The 19,376-nt window shown below is 46.2% G+C and overlaps 1 protein-coding gene across 1 annotated transcript in view; it reads right to left on the bottom strand.

Moving 5' to 3' along the window:
- CIROZ (ciliated left-right organizer protein containing ZP-N domains) overlaps positions 1-12,065 on the bottom strand; it is a gene marked incomplete at its 5' end in the record, with an annotated part of 29,147 nt that extends 17,082 nt beyond the window's left edge. The window contains 3 exons of the mRNA XM_080920964.1: positions 2,084-2,182; positions 4,688-4,788; positions 12,040-12,065. Coding sequence (XP_080777090.1) covers positions 2,084-2,182; positions 4,688-4,788; positions 12,040-12,065 — 226 coding nt within the window. The remainder of the gene's footprint in view (positions 1-2,083; positions 2,183-4,687; positions 4,789-12,039) is intronic.
- Positions 12,066-19,376: the final 7,311 nt, after the last annotated feature.

Below are 19,376 nucleotides of genomic sequence, written 5' to 3'. Positions count from 1 at the left end.
ACTCTCTCTGGTGACATGCTTTCCTTTTTAAGAGTATGCAGCCTTCGAGGCTATCTTTAGCAGGAGATCAAGGCCCAGCCTGTGGCTCTGAAAGGCAGATCGCTGGGGAAATAAAGTGTCTGAGCCTGGATGTGCAAATTGACCCGGATCTTTAGTTTCCCATCCACGTCTGCACTTTGTAAATATTTGCCCGCATCCTGCTGCTCACACCTGCTTGCTGTCCCTTCAACTTTATGGAAGGCAGCAGGCAGCATCATTTCTGCATCTCCACCTGGCGCTGCTGAGCAAAAGAAACCATCTCCCTCCAAACCCACAGGTGTCTCTGACAGCGCCTAAAACTAATGGCCTGTGGCTGGCTGCTGTGACTAATTCCCTGATTATTGACTTTATGATTTTACACTTAAAACTTCTTTATAATAACACACAGAAATGTTTAATGGGCTCTATCCAGAGCCATAAAAATTACTTATTGAACAAGCGTTTTAAAACTATTAATCTATTGTTTTCCATTAATAATGGCTTTCCAAAGAACAGGCGACAGCTTAATGTATCCTCTTCGTTTTTCTCCCGGAAAAGTGGCCTTTTAATACACAAAGGCTGTTCCAGCTCCCGAGAGGCATCGCTGGCTGGCTGACCATCCCAGGGCCAATTCAGGATTCAGGACACACCAGTCCCAGACAGTGCTTTAGAACGTCCAGACTAAGCCAGGTGTGGTGGCTCACACCTGTAACTGCAGCACTGGGAGGCTGAGGCAGGAGGATTAGCATGAGTTTAGGGCCAGCCTGGACTGCAGAGAGATCTAGGATAGCCTGGGCCACAGCATATGACCCTGCCTTCAAGAATAAGGGAAGGGAAAGGAAAAAGACACTGAGAAATGGGAAGACCCCCCCACCTCAATTTCTTCCTTCTTGTACAAAAAAGGAAAATTGTGGGTGTCTTACTTGTGGCCTCTGTGGTCAAAGCTGACAGGAGATGAGCTGCAGGCGCATTAACTCTGTTAGAGTTCCTTCTAGAAGTTTCTGAAGGTCTTCCCACTTTGCAATAGGTAAGCTCGTGGCTCAAAACTTTCTGAAAATGATAACTGCTCCTCTTTTGGGCTGTTTTAGGCATGAGATTCTCCCACCAAGCATGAGATAGTGGTTCCCATGGGTAAGACATATGGGTCAGGGACTGGACCAATGATTAAAAGCACTGGATGCTGCTCTTCCAGAGGACCTAGGTTTGGTTTCCAGCACACACATACGTGGTGGCTCACAATCATCTGTAACCCCAGTTCCAGAAGATGAGCGCCCTCTTCTGGCCCCCACTAGGAATGCATGTACATGGTGCACAGACTTACATCTCTGTGAGTTCTGCAGTACGGGGTTTAGCTCTCAGGGCTCTGTACATTCTGGATAAGCGCTCTACCAAACAAAGCTACAGCCCTGGCCTCCAGGCAAAACACCCATTCACAGGCAATGGAGGTTTAAACCGGAAAGAGAAAGGAACTGTGAACCGGCAAAATGGCTCGATGGGATAAAGGCACTTGACACCAAGCCTGATGACTCGAGTTCAAATTCATACCCACTTAGTTGAAGGAAAGAATGACTTCTGCAAGTTATCCTCTGACCGCCACATGAACACCGTAGCAGCACAGTTTTGTAAACCCTTAAGTGAGCGTGCGCGTGTGCGCACGTTTCGGGGTATACTAACACCAGACGAACACTTCGACCCAGGTAAGCAAATATCTATTAGGAAGTCTCCTAAACTTGAAACCGAGAGTCCTTAGTCCTGGAGACACACAGCAGCTATCAACATGGAGTCATGGGCTGTACCTGCTTCCAACTACCTGCAGGTGGCGCTGATGACAAGCGTGTGAACAAGGATAGAAGGCCATTTTAAGTAGGGACCGGAAGAGCAAATGGGATGAGAGCACAACCAGGAGAGAGCTGTCTTGGGTAAGGTCAGAGGGACCCTGAGAAGGAACCAGCCTGAAGCCTGCAGGGAAGGCCGTACTTCTGCCCTGGGGAGAGGGGCGCACTGGGGATCTCCAGCCAATCAACGGCCGAACATCGGAAAACCCGGATCTGAGAAGATGGCTTACCCGGCAGGCGCAGGACCCCGGCCAGCCACTGCCTCAAACCCTGTACGTGGCTCCTCGGGATCTTCAGAGTCATGTAGTCTGAGAAGCACTCGACCTTCTCTGTGAGGCAAAAAGATACTTCTGAGGAGGACGAGAGGACAGAGAGAGAGAGAAGAAGAGAAGGAGGAAGGGTGGGTAAGCCTCCTTCCAATCCTGCTGCAGTGGACCAGCTAGGAAACGGATCACCATTGCGTCTAATCAGTGTTTTATTGAGAGGCTGGGAACGATGTTATTACTTGTGTGTGTAGGCACCGGCATCAAAACATCTGGGTCTAAATCCCTACCCAGAGTGCGCGCGTCTGCGTGTGTGCGTGCGCGCGCGCGCCCCTGCGTGTCTGTGTATGATGACAGGAGACAAGAGTGATGGTATTAATTATAGGCACTCTTAAGTCTTCATCCTTGTGTCGGGAAGAACTGTAACCGCGGTCTGAGAGCTCCTCTAGTGAACAAATAAACCTGAGGGTCCCGCCCCTGCTCTTACCCCGTCAGATCTCCTCTCTCAAAGACGAGTGAATAATGAAAAATTCCGGGGGCTGGCAATATGGCTCAGTGGAGATAAGCTCCTGTAGAGCAAGCATGAGGATCTGAGTTCGAGTCCCAGCACCCGTGGAAAGAGCCATGAAGGGCCATATATATATACTTTCACCCCTCTACTGAGGGGTATAGAAAGACAGGGGGACTGCCAAGATTTGCTGGTCACCAGCTTAGCTGCAGGTTCAGTGAGCCCGCCTGTCTCAATGGATAGGGTGGAGAAAGAGGGAGCAGGACAATTGACACCCTCCTCTGGCCCCTGCATGTGTGAAGGGGCACATATACCCAGAGAGGTGCATAGACCATACACACACAATAAATTAATTTGTAAAAAGTGGGAGCCGGTGAGATGGCTCAGCAAGTCACGGCCCTTGCCCCCCAAACATATTAACCTGTCAACCCGAGTTAGATTCCCAGAACCCATACGCCTTAGGTTTCCTTCCGTTGCTGTGATAAATGGCCTGACCAGAAGCTTGGGGAGGAAGGGGTTTATTTCAGTCTACAGTTGTAGTCCATCATAAAGGGAAGTCAGAGCAGGAGTCTGGATGCAGGAAACAAAGCAGGGGCCATGGAGGGTGCTGCTCACTGGCTTGTTCCCCATGGCTTGCTCAGCCTGCTTTCTTACACAACTCAGGACCACAGCCCAGGGAGAGCACTGCCCACTGTAGACTGTTCCCTCCTACGTCAATCAAGAATCAAGAAAATGCCAGGTGTTCTAATGCCTTTAATCCCAGCACTCAGGAGGCAGATCAGGTGAAGCTCTGTGAGTTCCAGGCCAGCCAGGACTACATAATGATACCCTGTCTCAAAAACAACAACCCAAATAAAAACCCTACCCTACTTTGTGGCTGGAGAGGTAACTCAGTGGAAGAGCATTGGCTGCTGTTCCAGAGGTCCTGAGTTCAATTCCCAGACACCACATGGTGGCTCACAACCATCTGTAATGGGATCTGATGCCCTCCTCTGGTGTGTCTGAGGACAGTGACAGTGTAGCCACATACAAGAAATAAATAAATCTTAAAAAAAAAGAAAAGGCTGGAGAGATGGCTCAGCAATTAAGAACACTGACTGCTCTTCCAGAGGTCCTGAGTTCAAATCCCAGCAACCACATGGTGACTCACAACCATCTGTAATGAGATCTGATATCCTCTTCTGGTGTGTCTGAAGACAGCTACAGTGTACTTATAATAAATAAATCTTTAAAAGAAAAAAGGAGTTGGGTAGAGGATCACAACATAGGACTTGGCCCAGAATAAATGCTTGATAAATGTGTGTTACTCTTGTAGTATCTCTTGTGTGGCAAGTGACTGACAATGGAGACCCCAGGCTAGATGAAATCTGGGCTCTACTAGTCTTTGTCAGGAGAATGAAGACATGTCCCTCACTCGTCTGGACTCTGAAGTAAAAAATGAGTTAGTGATCCCAGTGCAGTGGCTCACACCTTTAATCCCAGCCCTTGGGAGACAGAGACGGGCAGATCTCTGCGAGTTCAAAGCCAGCCTGGTATACACAGTGAGTTCCAGGCCAGCCAAAGCCCTATATCAAGACCCTGTGCCACAAACAAACAAAACAAGCCAGGCGGTGGCACACACCTTTAGTCCCAGAACTCAGAAGGCAGAGGCAGGCAGATCTCTGATCCCAGCTTGGTCTACGGAGTGAGTTCTAGGACAGCCAGGTTTACAAAGAAACTGTCTTGAAAAAAAAAAAAAAAATCAAACAAACAACAAAGGTGAAAACGTGTCTTAGTGGCTACCAAGACTCCCACCAGGCCTGGTACATGAGCCAGCACCAGATATGTCCCATCAAGTGCTGACGTCTATGACAGGAAGCTGGGTCCTGCCTCTGGCCCCAGCTGTCCCTGGGAACCTCAGCACTTGGCCCCAAAGTTGAAAGAAGGGAAGGCCATCCAGGCTGGTGTGCTGGCTACATGTGCCTTCTGGTTCCCATGTAACTGCAGCAAGTAGTTATCAGTTGGAGGAGAGGGAGGACCGCCCAAAAAGCCTGCTGTGAACCAGAAAAGCTCGACTGATTTACCTGTCAGAGCTCCATGCGCTGGGCGAGGCCTGTCCTTGTTTGACCTGAAGGGGAGGATCCATGGGCATACAGCGGGCTGAAAGCAAGCCAGACAGATGGCCCTGCAAGCAAGAAGGAAGGGCATGGAGCGGGTTTTTTTTTTCTTGTATTGTGTTTTAAGACAGCATGCTAACCTTCAACTCTTACATACCCAGGCTCGCCACTAACTTGGAGCCCCTCCCTCCTTCCTGCGCCTAACAAATGCCCAGATTACAGGTGTTCAACATCTCAATTACCGTCCATCCACTCAAATTATATTTATGTACATATGGATTTTCTTTTCTTTTAGTTTAGTTTTGCTCTGCTTCGGGGTCAAATCCAGGGCATCGGAAAGCTAAGCAAGCACTCTACCTCTGAATTACACCCCAGCCCCAGAGATATATTGTTTGCATGCCTACAGCGGACAGTAACCAAGACAGGGACCAAGTAACAAAGACAAAGAAAGAAATGAACAACAGTGAGACCTTCCTTAGCAAGCACACACTAGAGAAGAAACTGGGATGAGAAGCCAGAGACTGGCGTTTTGGGGATGCTGAGACAGGCGATTTCCCAAAACATCAGGGTAAAAAGTTTCCAAAAAGGCAACATTGTGATACAGATTCCACAGTGAATCCACTTTAAAGAATAAGGCATTATTAACGAGGGAGCCCTGCAGATTGCAGCCAGTTTAAAGGAGAGAGAAAAAAAAAAGAAGGGGAGGAAGAGAAGGTACATTTTTTTTCTAGATTCCAGGTGTTGGGATGAATTTGCAAATAGACTGGAAACCAATTTAGTCCAGAGAGGGAGGCAGAAGTTCTGAATAAACACCCTTGTCTCTGTCTCTGTCTCTCTCTCTCTCTCTCTCTCTCTCTCTCTCTCACACACACACACACACACACACATGCATGCACACACACACACGCATGCACACACACACACACACACACACACACACACACCAGTCCTCTGACAAGAATCTTTCTCATGCCCTAGGAATCTCCACAGCTTAAAGTACCTCACAGAGCTAGACAGATGGCTCCATCTTTAAGTACCTGATATTCGAGCAGGCCAGCTTAGACAATGCGCACCTGGGATCCCAGCACTGGGGAAACACAGTTGTGTGATTCCCAGGGGCTCCCTGGCCAGCCAGGTTCAGTGAGAGATCCTGTCTTTTAAAAAAAAAAGTAAGATGGAGCTGTCATGGTATGGTGGTCACATCTTTAATCTCATAGCTGGAAGTCAGAAGCAGGTGGATCTCTGTGAGTTCAAGACCAGCCTGATCTACATAATTAGTGAGTTCCAGGATAGCCAGGGCTACATAGTGGATCCTATCTCAAAACGCCAGCAATAATAATTATGATAATAATGTGAAGGCATTGAGGAGATGGATCAAAAAAACTAATAAAAGATAAGGTGGAGAGGAGCTGGAGAGATGGCTCAGTGATTAAGAGCACTAGATGCTCTTTCAGAGGTCCTGAGTTCAAATCCCAACAACCCAATGGTGGCTCACAAGCATCTGTAATGGGGGATCTGGTGCCCTCTTCTGGCATGCATACATCCATGCAGGCAGAATGCTGTATACATAATAAATAAAAAAATAATAAGATGGAGACCAATAAAGGATGACACTTTTGTCTACCTGTGGCCTGTACACACACACACAAGAGCACACATGCCCCACGTACACATTCTTGTACATGTGTGCCTCCCTTAACAAGGTGCATACACACAAACGTGTACACACCTATAACACATAAATAGTAAATACAAAAAATAAGGTATCACATGCTAAGGTAAGGAATGTTGAGTCAGGGAGGAAAAATGTCTGCACTAAGCAAGCCATATCCGTTGGACACAGCCAGTAACTGTAGAAATCTTAGGGACTGTAAGGTGGCTCACTGGGGAAAGGTGCTTGTCCCCAAGCCCAGCAACCAGAGTTGGATCCCTGGAACCACGTGGTGGAAGGAGAAACTGACTCCATAAAACAGCCCTCTGACCCACCTGTACATAGTAGCACGTGAAAACGCACATCAAAATAAATAAATGTTAAAAAGAAACAATCGCTCTCGCTGCCTATTGCAAAGTTCCCGTGTCAGATTTAAACATCGCTGAGCTGTGGTGTTTATTGAGCAGAGGTGAAACAGCAAAGGATTCCGAGCTTCCATCCAGGGAGGTGCATTCCAGTCAGAGAGAACAGCAGGTCCACAGGCTCATGCAATGAGTTTGAGGCAGTTCAAGAACTAAGTAAAAAGGTCAGTGCAGATGGACAGAGGGACAAAGGGCCAAACAGCTGGCAGATAGTTGGGTAGGTCACTCCAGAGCCAGAGGGACTAGGGTCTGGCTATAAAAAGACCAGAAGCTCTGGAGAACCCTAAGTGGGGAAGGCAGATGGTCCCTTGTTTCAGGGTTTCTCTGTGTAGCCCAGCTGTTCTGAAACTTACTATGTAGACCAGGCTGGCCTTCAGTTCAGAACTCCATCTGCCTCTGCCTCCCAAGTGCGGGAATCAGCGGCATGCTCTACCATATTCATATGACTTTTAGACAGCTGAAGAGATGCTCAGCAGTTAAGAGCATTTGTAGCACTTGCAGAAAACCTAGGTTCGATTCCTAGAACCCACATGGTGGCTCACAACCATCTGTAGTTCCAGTTCCAGGGACCTGACTCCCACTTCCGTCCTCCGTGGGCAGAGCACACATGTGATGTGCTTATATGCATGCCGGCAAAACACATAAAACCAATCAATCTAAGTATTCTTAGATTTAATAAATCAACTACAACTCTAGATGTGGTGACTCACACCTATAAACCTAGCACTGAAGAGGCCGAGGCAGGAGAATTCCTATGAGTTCCAGGCCATTCTGGGCTACAGACAAAGACCTTGTCTCAAAAACAAAATCAATTCTCAGCCTTTTGACTAAGATCAAGTGGATGCATACACACATACATATATGTATACATACCTACACACACATACATACATGTATGCATACCCACACACATACTTGCATACATGTATACATACCTACAGACATACATGCACATTTATATACATACATACACACATACATGTATACAATAGCAAACTGAGCCTGGATTACATAATAAGTACCAGACCAATTAGGGTTTCATAGCAAGACTCCACCTTACAATAAATACATAAACAGTAACAAATTAACCTATGAGGTATGTGCTTAGGGGTAGAGAGCTTGTTTAGTATTCAAAAGGTCCCAGGTATTAGGGATTTAGTGAGCCCTGCTCTTACAGAGGACCTCAGTTCCTCTACAGCTCCAGAGAGCCTGAAACCTTCTTTTGGCCTCTGTGAAGTCCTATGTTCACGTGTGTATGTTCTACATGGACACACACACACACACACACACACACACACACACACACACACGGGCATGGTAGTGCTTACCTGTAGCAATGGGAGGGAGTTCTGCAGTGCCAGGTTTAGCTCTCAGGGCTCTGTACATTCTGGATAAGCGCTCTACCAAACAAAGCTACAGCCCTGACCTCCAGAGTGAGCCTCAGACCAGCCAGAGTTACATAGTGAGACCCCTGCCTTTAAAAGTAAATCTTGTGGGGCCGGGGCGGGGGTTAAGACAGGGTTATTTTATTATGTGTAGACCTGGCTATCCTGGAACAAACTCTGTAGTCCAGGCTGGCCTCCAATTCAGAGATCACCACCGGGCTAAATTTTTTAAAAAATTAAAGATTTGTTTATTTAATATATATAACACACATACCTATGTCTGCACCTTGACACACCAGAAGAGGCATCAGATCCCCTTACAGATGGCTGTGAGCCACCATGTGGGTGCTGGGATTTGAACTCATGACCTCTGGAAGAACAGTCAGTGCTCTTAACCACTGAGCCATCTTTCCAGCCTAATAATAATAATAATAATAATAATAATAATAATAAAATTTAATGTCTTGTTTTGAAGAACTAATGGAGAATCTAAACTCTGCAGAAAGGCAACCTCCTTAAGTAACATTTGGGAAATAGCCCTGGAGTCAGAAGCTCCCGTGACTGACAGCACCTGGAAAAGCTGGCAGGAGCCAGGCCACTGAGAAAGCTCCAGCTACCAGAAGCTAGGAAATGCGTCATCCCACTACTTTCAGGAGCCAGCACCACCTAAGACTGATCCCTCTGCAATCTCATTCCAGCGACATCTCCGGCACAGCGCCCAAAAAGGCATGCACGGGGCGGTCCACAGAGCGGGGCTGTTTCCTGACACTGGAAACCACCCAAATGCCCATCCACGAGACGATGGACGGCCACACTGGGATCTGTTCACTGAAGAGATATGGTAGAGCACAGTAAAAAGCCAAGTACCACTTGATGGACGTTTTGCTGAGTGAAAGAAGCCAGACATGACGGAGCATCTCTTCTGTGACTGTATTTATAGACAGGTCAAAAATAGATACAGTCATTGCATTTGGAGGTGCAGATAGCCGCTCCTCTGGGGAGGAAAGGGAAGTCACTGGAGTGGGCAGGGGCATAGTAGGGGCGGGGCCGGGGGATGGGGTAGGGGTGGAGCAGCGGCCATGGGTGTTTGCTTTAGAATTGCGTTAGTGTAAAGAAACGTTTGAAAGACTCCTGAATGCACCCACAAAGATACTAAGTTTCTTCAGGGAAAACAAAAAACAAGCCAACCAAACGGAAAAAAAAAAAAAAAAAAAAACAAAAACAGGATGTTCTCTAGTGCACTCAGGGTGGAGTCTGTGCCTGCTTGATTATCTGAGAGCTAGTAACAAAAGCTTCTGAGCGCCATGAGGTTCTGATGCAGAAAAATGTGAGCCAGGGGCTGGGGTTATAGCTCAGTTGGTAGAGCTCTTAAACGTGGGGAGAAGCCTGGCCTTGACCCTAGCACTCCGAACACCAGGAGCCTGTAATCCCAGCTCTTGGGAGTTGGTGGCAACAAGGTCAGAAGTCAAAAGCATTCTCCTTTACAGGACAAGTTTAAGGACAACCTGGGCTACATGAGAAAATATCCTTTAAAACAAAAAGACAGTCATACCCAGGTAGAGTGTAGGTTGTTGCTGACCTATGGCTGTGGTTAACTTTTACCTCCATTACGGGAATGCATTTCGGCATCCTTCCCTGCCTGTACACGTGTCTGCTCTGGGGACTTCTCTTTTGAGTCCAAGAAAACATTTAATAAAAATCTCAGAAATGTGTTCACATTTCAATTTAGTTCTTTCAGTGTTGGATAATAAATCATAGGACCTCACGCATTCGAGGCCAGTTTTACATTCGCAGACGGAGACTTCATTTTTTTTTTTTTTAAGTGAAGGTCTTCAGATGTAGTACAGTGTGTAGCTACATGGTACCAGCAAAGCTCCACGCTTGATCCACAATGGAAAATGTATATAATTCCTATTTATATGTGTGTGGAAATATACACATATGTACATGCAAATGTTTGAAATTACATTTTTTTAAAGTTGGTTTTCCTTTTTTTTTATTTATACAATTCTTTTTTAAAAAAGATTTATTTGGGCTGGAGAGATGGCTCAGTGGTTATATTATACTTATATATAATAAGTAAATAACTCTTTTTTAAAAAAGATTTATTTATTTTATGTATATGAACACACTGTAGCTGTCTTCAGACACACCAGAAGAGGGCGTCAGATCCCATTACAGATGGTTGTGAGTCACCATGTGGTTGCTGGGGTTTGAACTCAGGACCTCTGGGAGAGCAGTCAGTGCTCTTAACCACTGAACCATCTCTCCAGCCCTTGAAGTTATACTTTAAGTAATCAATCCAAGTATGGCTGCATATACCTCTAATCCCAGCACTTCAGAGGCTACAGCAGGAAGAATCTGAGCTTTAGACCACTCAGGACTACATGGAGAAACTGTCTCAAAAGCGAAAACAAGGGACTGAAGAGCTGGCTAAGAGGATGTTCTGCCCTTGCAGAGGACCAGGGTTAAGTTCCCAGCCACCACCGAGGCAGCAATTCTAGGAAATCTGTTGATCTGCCGGTACTGCAGTTACTTGGTGCTCTTACAGACAAGCAGGCAAAACACTCATAAACATAGAAAACAAATGAATATGTAAGAAAAAGAGAAAGAAAAGAAAAGAAAGGACACTAGCCTTCCATCTAAGGTTACTATCACTGGGTCCTCCAGTTCTTGGATATCAAATGAACTGGGAGCCAAGGCAAAAGCATCAATTGGATCAACTGCCAAGACACTCAGTCCTCCAGAATAAGATAGCAAAAAGTACCTGGACCAGTAGCTCTCAACCTTCCAAACACTTTAGTCCTTAATACAGTTCCTCATGTATGCTAACCCCCAGCCACAGAATTGTTTCCTTTGATATTTCATAACTGTAATTTGGGTACGGTTATGAATTGTAAATACTTGTTTTCCGATTACCTTAAGCAACTCCTGTGAAAGGGTCATTCCACCCCCAAGCAGAGGTTGAGAACCTCTGGCCTAGACACTTTGACTAACTTGTAATCCGAGCTGGGCCTGCAGTCAGATTCAACTGTCTACCCCTTACCTACCCACCGCAAACAAAATACAGAATAAAGCCAGGCCTGGCGGCACAGATCTGCAGCATTAGCACTCTGGAAACAGAGGCAAGGGTATCTGGAGCTTGAGGCCAGCCTGAGCTACACACCGAGACCTTATCTCAAACTGCAAGTGGGATCCTCATTCTCGAGACAACCTGGTGACATCATCTCCGCCTCTGCAAGGTATGAACCTGAGTGGAGTCTCCCCTGGCTCCCGGCAGGGGGCAGCACTATCGCCATTTGATTAGTTCGCAAAGCATTTGCTGCCGTTGAAGTTAAAGATTCCCCAAGGGCGGGTGAATCTGGGGCTACAGGCCAAGAAGAGACCCGGGAAAGGAGAAACAAGGTGCTCAGGCTGCTGCGGTGCCATCTCTCCTCCATCTGAGCTGTTACACAGGAAACTGTGTTACACCAGCTTTGCTAGAGTCAGGGCAGCTAGCACCCCTCCGATCTCCTCCTCCTCCAACTCCCACAAGGAGTGAGATTCCAGCTTGGCTTTTACTACTACCCGTGCCAAGGGATGCTGTGGAGCTTGGGCAGGGTGGGAGTGACTGTCTAGACCCCCCTAGAACACTGGATCATCTGGTGTCTTCATTTCATCTCTGTCGACCAAGCAGCCTCAGACCTGAGCAGGCTTTACCCACCCCCTCCTCCTCCCTAGACATGACGCTTCCGGATTCTAAAAGGAAATATTTGGTTTCTGCTCCATAGGGCATAAGGAAAGTTCAGGGCTTCCCTGGTCTCTCAGTTCCCAGGAAGACTAAGGAAGACCCTCTTGGAGGGCCTGGGTAAGGCCACTTACCAGACAACTGCCACAGACCCCCACATCCTCAGCCCGGTGGCTCTCCTCTCCTGGAGGAGTTTATCTAGCGGCACTCCCAGCTCAAAAGTAAAGGGGCAGCCTGTCAACTCCCGTGGTTGCCAAGAGTCACTCAGGTGCCAGCCAGGTGCCAGAATGCGCAGATGTGTGTCAATACCTCTCCACTGCTCTGTGACCCCTGGGGAGGCCTTAATTGCTTTATTTCCTCAAAAAAAAAGGGGGTGCTGTGTTCGTTGCTATAGCAAACACCATGACCAAAAGCAACTTGGGAGGAAAGGGGTTTCTTACATCTTACATTAGAGTCCATCACTGAAGGAACACGGAGCAGGAGCCTGGAGGCAGGAACTGAGGGAGGACTACACAGAATCAGGGAGGACGACACAGAAACCCTGTCTTCAGAACAAAGCACGTACACGTAATGGCATCTATTTAGTATGTGTGTGCATTCGTGAGTGTGTGTATGCGAGAGTGTGTGCATGTGTGCGAGTGTGCTTGTGTGCGAGTGTGTGTGTGTGTGTGTGTGTGTGTGTGTGTGTGTGCCACAGTCCTCTTTCAGGAGTCCGTTCTCTGTGTCTACCATGTGTGTCCCAGTGATTTAAGAGTCCTCAGGGTGGGTGACAAATGCTTCTATAAACTGAGCCATTTAACCGGCCTTCTCCCCCATTTTGTTATAAAGTTTTTTTTCAAAACACACAGGGCTGTGTACAAGGAGAACTTTGAATCCGTCTTCTAGAATCTTCTTTCTTTCTTAGTGTTTAGCACACTTCTTTTAGACCGTTTTCTGAGCTCAACTCTGCACTGACAACTTATTCTGTGACCCCAGGTTCCTTCGGAGTCACCTGAGGAGACATGGATGGAACCTTGACCTCGGGGTAATTCTTGAAAATGTGTCATGTAGGCCTTGTTTACACACCGATGGAAGGTTCTTGTCACACCAAACAGAAGCACACACAGCTGGGTAGCCCTTCATGGGGACCCTTGAAGCACTCACTTCAAATCGCCTCACACAGGAACGCCAAAGCCTTCCCTTTCTGACAACATAAATCTCATTCCTCCTACACCCCCACAAACACCCCTACAGAAACAGTCACGTGCCTTAACACATGTCTTTTTTGTTTGTTTGTTTTTGTTCTGTTAAGTTGTGTTGTGTTTCAAAACAGGGTTTCCCTGTGTAGCCCTGGCTCTCCTGGAACGTCCTCTAGACCAGGTTAGCCTCAGACTCAGAGGTCCACCTGCTTCTACCTACCAAGGGCTGACATTAAAGGCACACATCTTTAAAGACGCTCACACACAGAGACAGACAAACACACATACACACGCACACACACACACACACACACACACACTTCTGGAATATTCTTCGAGAAGCCAGTTTCACTGGGATCTTTCACAAATGAGCTCTAATTTCATTTTTCCATTTGGGAAACATCACATTCTGAAAATTGCTTCTCCTCAATAACAGTTAAGAACTGGTAAGTCACAGCTCCCTGCGGATTTCACCACAGTTTTATTTATGAACAACCTCCTCTCTTGCAAATGAGAAATAGCATCTAAACTATGGGCTCTACTCCTCACACACACACACAAAAAAGCACAACCACTCACATACTTGCGGGCCTCCTTCAGCACTTGGAGGTCAAAGATTAATAAGAAAATATTAACTCCAATTGTCCCACTTCCTGGGCATTCTCAAGTTCACCCATCTCTGTGAAGTACAGCATTGTCACCACTAGGGTTGCCAAATGTCTACCTGGTTAGTCAGCTACAAGATAATACAAAGTGTCCCATTGCATCTCAGTGTAACAGGGCTCCAGACTGTAGCAAACTGACCCCACGATGGAAGGACCATTCAGGCTGTAAAACTCAGCAGGTAGGCAGTACCACTATATTATTTTGCTGCCAAGAGAAGTCCCAGGTGATTTCTTTCATTTTTCCATTTATTTATTTTGTGTGTGTGTATGTGTGTGTGTGTGCACGCGTTCGTGCATGTGTGCCACTGCACATATGTGACAATCAGAGAAGAACTTGTGGAATAGGTTCTCTCCCACCATGTGAGTTCCGGGGGATTGAACCCCGGCTGTCAGACTTGGCTCCAGGCATCCTTACCTGATATACCCATATTACTGGTTCTAATCTATGTGTTTTCGTGGCCCATGGTGACTGTTACAGAATCTCAGACAGCTGCTTTTTTTAAAAGATTTGTTTTAAAGATTTATTTATTTATTATATATAAGTACTCTGTTTCTGTCTTCAGACACACCAGAAGAGGGCATCGGATCCCATTACAAATGGCCTGAGCCACCATGCGGTTGCTCCGGAAGAGCAGTCAGTGCTCTTAACCGCTGAGTGGTTTCTCCAGCCCTCAGACAGCGTTTACAGTCAGCGCTGGTTTTGTCTGCTTTTTCTGGTACTGGGGATTGAACCCCGACCACTCCTCACAAGAGCTACAGCCCTAGGTCTTCATCAAGGCTCTGCAGGTAAGGCAGTGACCCATGATGGCCGTCAAGCCTCCACCCGGAAGTGCTAATGTTATGACGCTGTGGATCTAATAATTCGCTCTTGCTGTCAGCTGGGGTATTTGGGGCAGAGGGACATTCATACTTTTAATTATTTCATTATATGTGGTAAAATACACACAAGGGGCCAAGTATTTTAGCTGATGTCCCTGCCTCAGGCTCCCAAGAGCTGGGATCACAGACAAGAACCGCAAGCTTTGTTGTCTTCAGACTTTTATTGCATTTATGCCTCTGAGTGCTGGGATTAAAGGTTTGTGCCCCCAGCACATTCCTCTGTCCTCCATCCCTCCCTCCCTCCCTCCCTCTGTGTGCATGGGTTTGTAGGTCAAAGGGCAATTTCAAAGGTCAGTTCTCACTTCCACGTTGCTGAGGTAGAGTCAGTCCTTCCAGCTCCTGAGCCTCCAGAAGTTCCAGTCTCTCCTATTTTACTCTAGGAATGCAGGATTACAGAGAAGTATGCAGCTTTTTATGTAAATGGGCAGTGGTGGCCCATGCCTTTGATTTTAGCACTCAGAAGGCAGAGGCAGGAGGATTTCTGAGTTTGAAGCCGGCCTGGTTTACAGACTGAATTCCAGGACAGCCAGGACTACACAGAGAAACCCTGTCTTAAAAAACTAAAACCAAACCAAAAGCCTTCCTTCGCTTCCTCCCTCTCTTTCTCTCTCTCTCTTTCCTTCTTTCTTCCTTCCTTCCTTCCTTTTTCAAATCCAGATTCCAGAATCAAACTCTGATTTTTTTTTTCTATTGGAGCTGTCTCTCAGCCTCCACTAGAGTCTCTGTTAAAACCTCCCCCCACCCCTTTTTCTTTTTAAGCCCAGTGGTGGTACACACCTTTAATCCCAACACTCCAGAGGCAGAAGCAGCTGGATCTCTGAGTTCAAAACCAGCCTGGTTTACAGAGTGAGTTCCAGGGTAGCCAGGGCTACATAGAGAAACCCTGTCTCAAAAAGAAAAAAGAAAGAAAGAAAAGAAAAAAACATGCCTTCTCCACCTTGTTTAGAAAATATAGTTTGATTTCAAGAAGCAAATTAACAGTTAAGAACCCAGATTCTGGAAATACTCCGCCTCTGTAGATTTCAGAGAGATGCAAATCAAAGTGACATTATGAGAGAGCATTTTACATTCATCAGAATGGCAAAAATTAGGGAGATGGAAACGAGCTAGGAGGAGTGTTGGGGAACTGTGCAGAGGGGGAGGGAAAGCACTCAGGTCCTCCGAGGTCTGCGCTGCACCGGGCCACAGCCTGTCCTGTGCTTCCTTTCTTTTTCTTTGTTTCTTTGTTTCCTTTTTTTTTTTTTTTTTTTAAGATGTGTTTATTTATTTTATGAGTACACTGTAGCTGTCTTCAGGCACACCAGAAGAGGGCATCAGATCCCATTACAGATGGTTGGGAGTCACCATGTGGTGTCTGGGATTTGAACTCAGGACCTCTGGAAGAGCAGCCAGTGCTCTTAACCACTGAGCCATCTCTCCAGCCTGTGCTCCGGTTTCTTATCTGGACCGTGGAGATGGTAGTAAGCTGCTTCACAGAAGTAAAGACTCAAGCAGCTCTTGACATTAACTGCTAAGATGGTACCTGTGCCAAAGAAGGGTTCTGTGAATACAGCCTTGTAGCTCCCAAATGGCCAAGGAGCTTTGCTCCTCTGTGGCAGTCTTGGATCTCTAGGGACCAGCAGAGAATGCATGTGACACAGGGTAGTCATCCACTGAATGCTGTAAGCTGTTAGAAGTAAGGGACTACAGGCTGGTACACTTTTCTGTAAAGAACACACAGTGAACACTTGGGCTTTGAAGGTGATACTGTGAATGTTAAATGTAACAAATGGAGGACAGACAAATGAGTGAGCTGCCCAGTTCTGATAAAACTGTTATCTGTGGGATTGGACAGATGGTTCAGTGGTTAAGGGCAGGTCTCTTGCAAAAGACCTGAGTTCAGTTCATAGCACCCACACCTGGCAGCTCATAACTGCCTCTAATAATCTCTGTGAACACATATCCACATTCAGTCATAAACATAATTAATAATAATAATGATGATAATAATAAACTGGGGCTGAAGAGATGGCCCATTGGTTAAGAACACTGACTACTCTTCCAGAGGACCTGGGTTCAATTCCCAGCCCCTATGTGGTGGCTCATGACTGTCTGTAATTCAGCTCCAAGTGACTTGACACCCTCACACATACATATATACATACAGGCAAAACACCAATGCCCATTAAAATCAAAATTAATAAATGACTAAAACTTGAAAGCTTTATGATGCTGAGAATCAAGCACAGGGCCCCAGACAGTGCTACCCATATGTTGTCCGGCTTAGCTGCATCTTCAGTCCCCAGCTTCTAACCTGACACATAACAACTGCAGGTAGTTATGGGGCACGGTGTGACAATTTGACACATGTATACAGTATGCAATCATCAAATCAAATCATTTCTGTCTCTTTAAAGGTTTGTCATTCCCCTGAGTTGGAAACATCTAAATGTCTCTCCTTTAGCTCTTTTTAAAATATGTACTAGAGCCCAGCATGGTGGTGCGTGCCTTTAATCCCATCCTCAGGACGAACAGGCAGATGGATCTCTGCAAGTTCAAGACCAGCCTTGTCTACAGAGCTAGTTCCAGGACAGCCAAAGCTATACAAAGAAACCCTGTCTCAACAAACAAATACGCACCTGAGTGCGTGCATGCGTGTTAGAGCCAGGCATGGCAGCCCCAACCTGTACTCCCAGCACTTGGGAGGTGGAGGGAAGATGGTTAGAAGTTCAAGATCAGCTTCTGCTACATAAGGAGCTCAGAGCTACTCCAGACTACATCAGACCCATCTCGAAGATGATTTGAACAGCAAATTGATTTGAAATTACTTAGACCTGTAAGTTCAGCACTACAGAAACTACGAAGGAAGGTTGCTGTGTGTTTGACATCTGAGCCACCAACACAATGAGTAGTGAGCATAAGGCCAGCTTGGGCTAAAGTAGCGAGATTTTGTCTCAGGAAAAGAAATAAACGAGGGTGGGGAGAATAGAGAAATGGCTCAGTATTTAAGAGCATTTGCTGTGTACTGTGGAAACAGTAACGGAACGCACTGCATAGGAGAGGGGCTTTACAGTGCATGCCTGTAACCCCAGCTCTGAGAGGGGCAGAAACTTAAGGCTAGGCTTTCTGGCAGCCAGCCTAGGGGAAAAAAGTCCCAGATTGGGGGGGGGGGGTGTGAGGTAGAGAGAGTGATGAGGGAGAGAGTGTGATCTGGCTGTGTGCGCACACACACACACACACACACACACACACATGCCTCTCTCATGCACACATACTCACACTTAGACATGTACACACAAGGAAGCCAATAAGTCTGTTTTTTAAAAGTAGGGGGAAAATCTATGCATTAAATATGTGCATAAATTTTCCTTGTCATTGTTCCCTTAAATAACTCAATACAACCACTATTTACATAGCGTTTACATTTTATTAGGTATTGTAAGGAATGCAGAGACGGTTTAAAGTATATGGGGCATCTGCATAGGTTATATGTAAATGCAGTATCATTTTATAAAAAGAATTTTGAAGAGGGGCATGGTATATATGCTTATAATGCCAACACCTGGGAGGATGAGGCAGGGGGATCACTGCAAATTGAGACCAGCCTAGTTTGATTCGGGATTTTTGATATTGGTGTTTGCATGGATTTTCTTGCAAAAATTATATATATTATATATACAGGTGGCTATGAGCCACCATCCTTAAGTGGGTGCTGGGAACAAAACTTTGTTTTTCTGGAAAAGTAGCAGGTACTTTTCCACTGAGTCATCTCCCTAGCCCCTACAAAAATGACTTTAAAAATCTACAAGGCTACATAGAGGAACCTTGTCTCGAAAAACAAAACAAACAAAAACAATGCGGGGAGGAAAGGAGAAGGGAGTCGGGATGTAAGAAATGAGAGAATAAATTTAAAGATAAAACAAACAGAGGAAGAGAAGAAGAAAAGCAAGAAAGGAGGTGTCACCAGTGCACTGAGCTCCCAAAAGGCTTCATTTTATATTCTAAAACCACAAGGTGGGGTGAGCAAGTAAACAAAACAGAAACATACTTGCAGTTAGCTCAGGGCTTTTGGTTTTCAAACGTGTGGGCTACAGTTATCAGATTGTAAGTTGACAATTTGTGGTCAGGTTGCTAAGGGCAAGGAGGTATTGTTTCGGCTGTTTCTCAGGATCATTCTATTCCAGGTGCTTTAAGTGAATCTCGCAATCAGTAACATGAAAACTAATAGTTTATCTTTCCTACCTCCTCTACTCCACTGCCTTAGCCCTCCGAGTCATGCAGGAGAACCGCTTGCTTGCTCAGGGAAAGCAGACTGCACGAAGATGTTACAAAATATTAGCCAGTTACTACAGGGTTCTCTGCAGCCTCCACAGGCAGCAGAGACGATGAGAGGGAGATAAGGCAGTTTGGTTCAGCTGGGCTCAGTAGGCAGTTACTGGTTCAAACTTAAGAGTCTGACCCTGAGTGGTTTATTTTAGGCATCTATGCACACCGCAATTTGGTGAAAACTTTTCTGGTGACAATGAACTCTGTCTCACGTATCCAACAAAGGGTACATAAATCTCTTTGAGGAACAAAGTTAGGCCAACTAAAGATCAGATGGGATGCATCAAAGCTCTTTGGAAAGTACGTTTGACACCGTCTGAAAAATAGGTTTTATAGATAAACTGAGACAAAGAAGCTCTCAGGAGTCTGGGGGAAGGGTCTGATGTGGTCTCACAGGGAGTGCAAAGGTTACCAGGCTAGAAACCTGTCCACTCCCAGCCTTCT

Source organism: Micromys minutus, assembly GCF_963924665.1.
Source record: "Micromys minutus genome assembly, chromosome: 9".
In the NCBI taxonomy this organism is placed as follows: Eukaryota; Metazoa; Chordata; class Mammalia; order Rodentia; family Muridae; genus Micromys; species Micromys minutus.
Note: the sequence above shows the minus strand (reverse complement) of the source record. Positions and strands in the feature narration are given on the sequence as shown.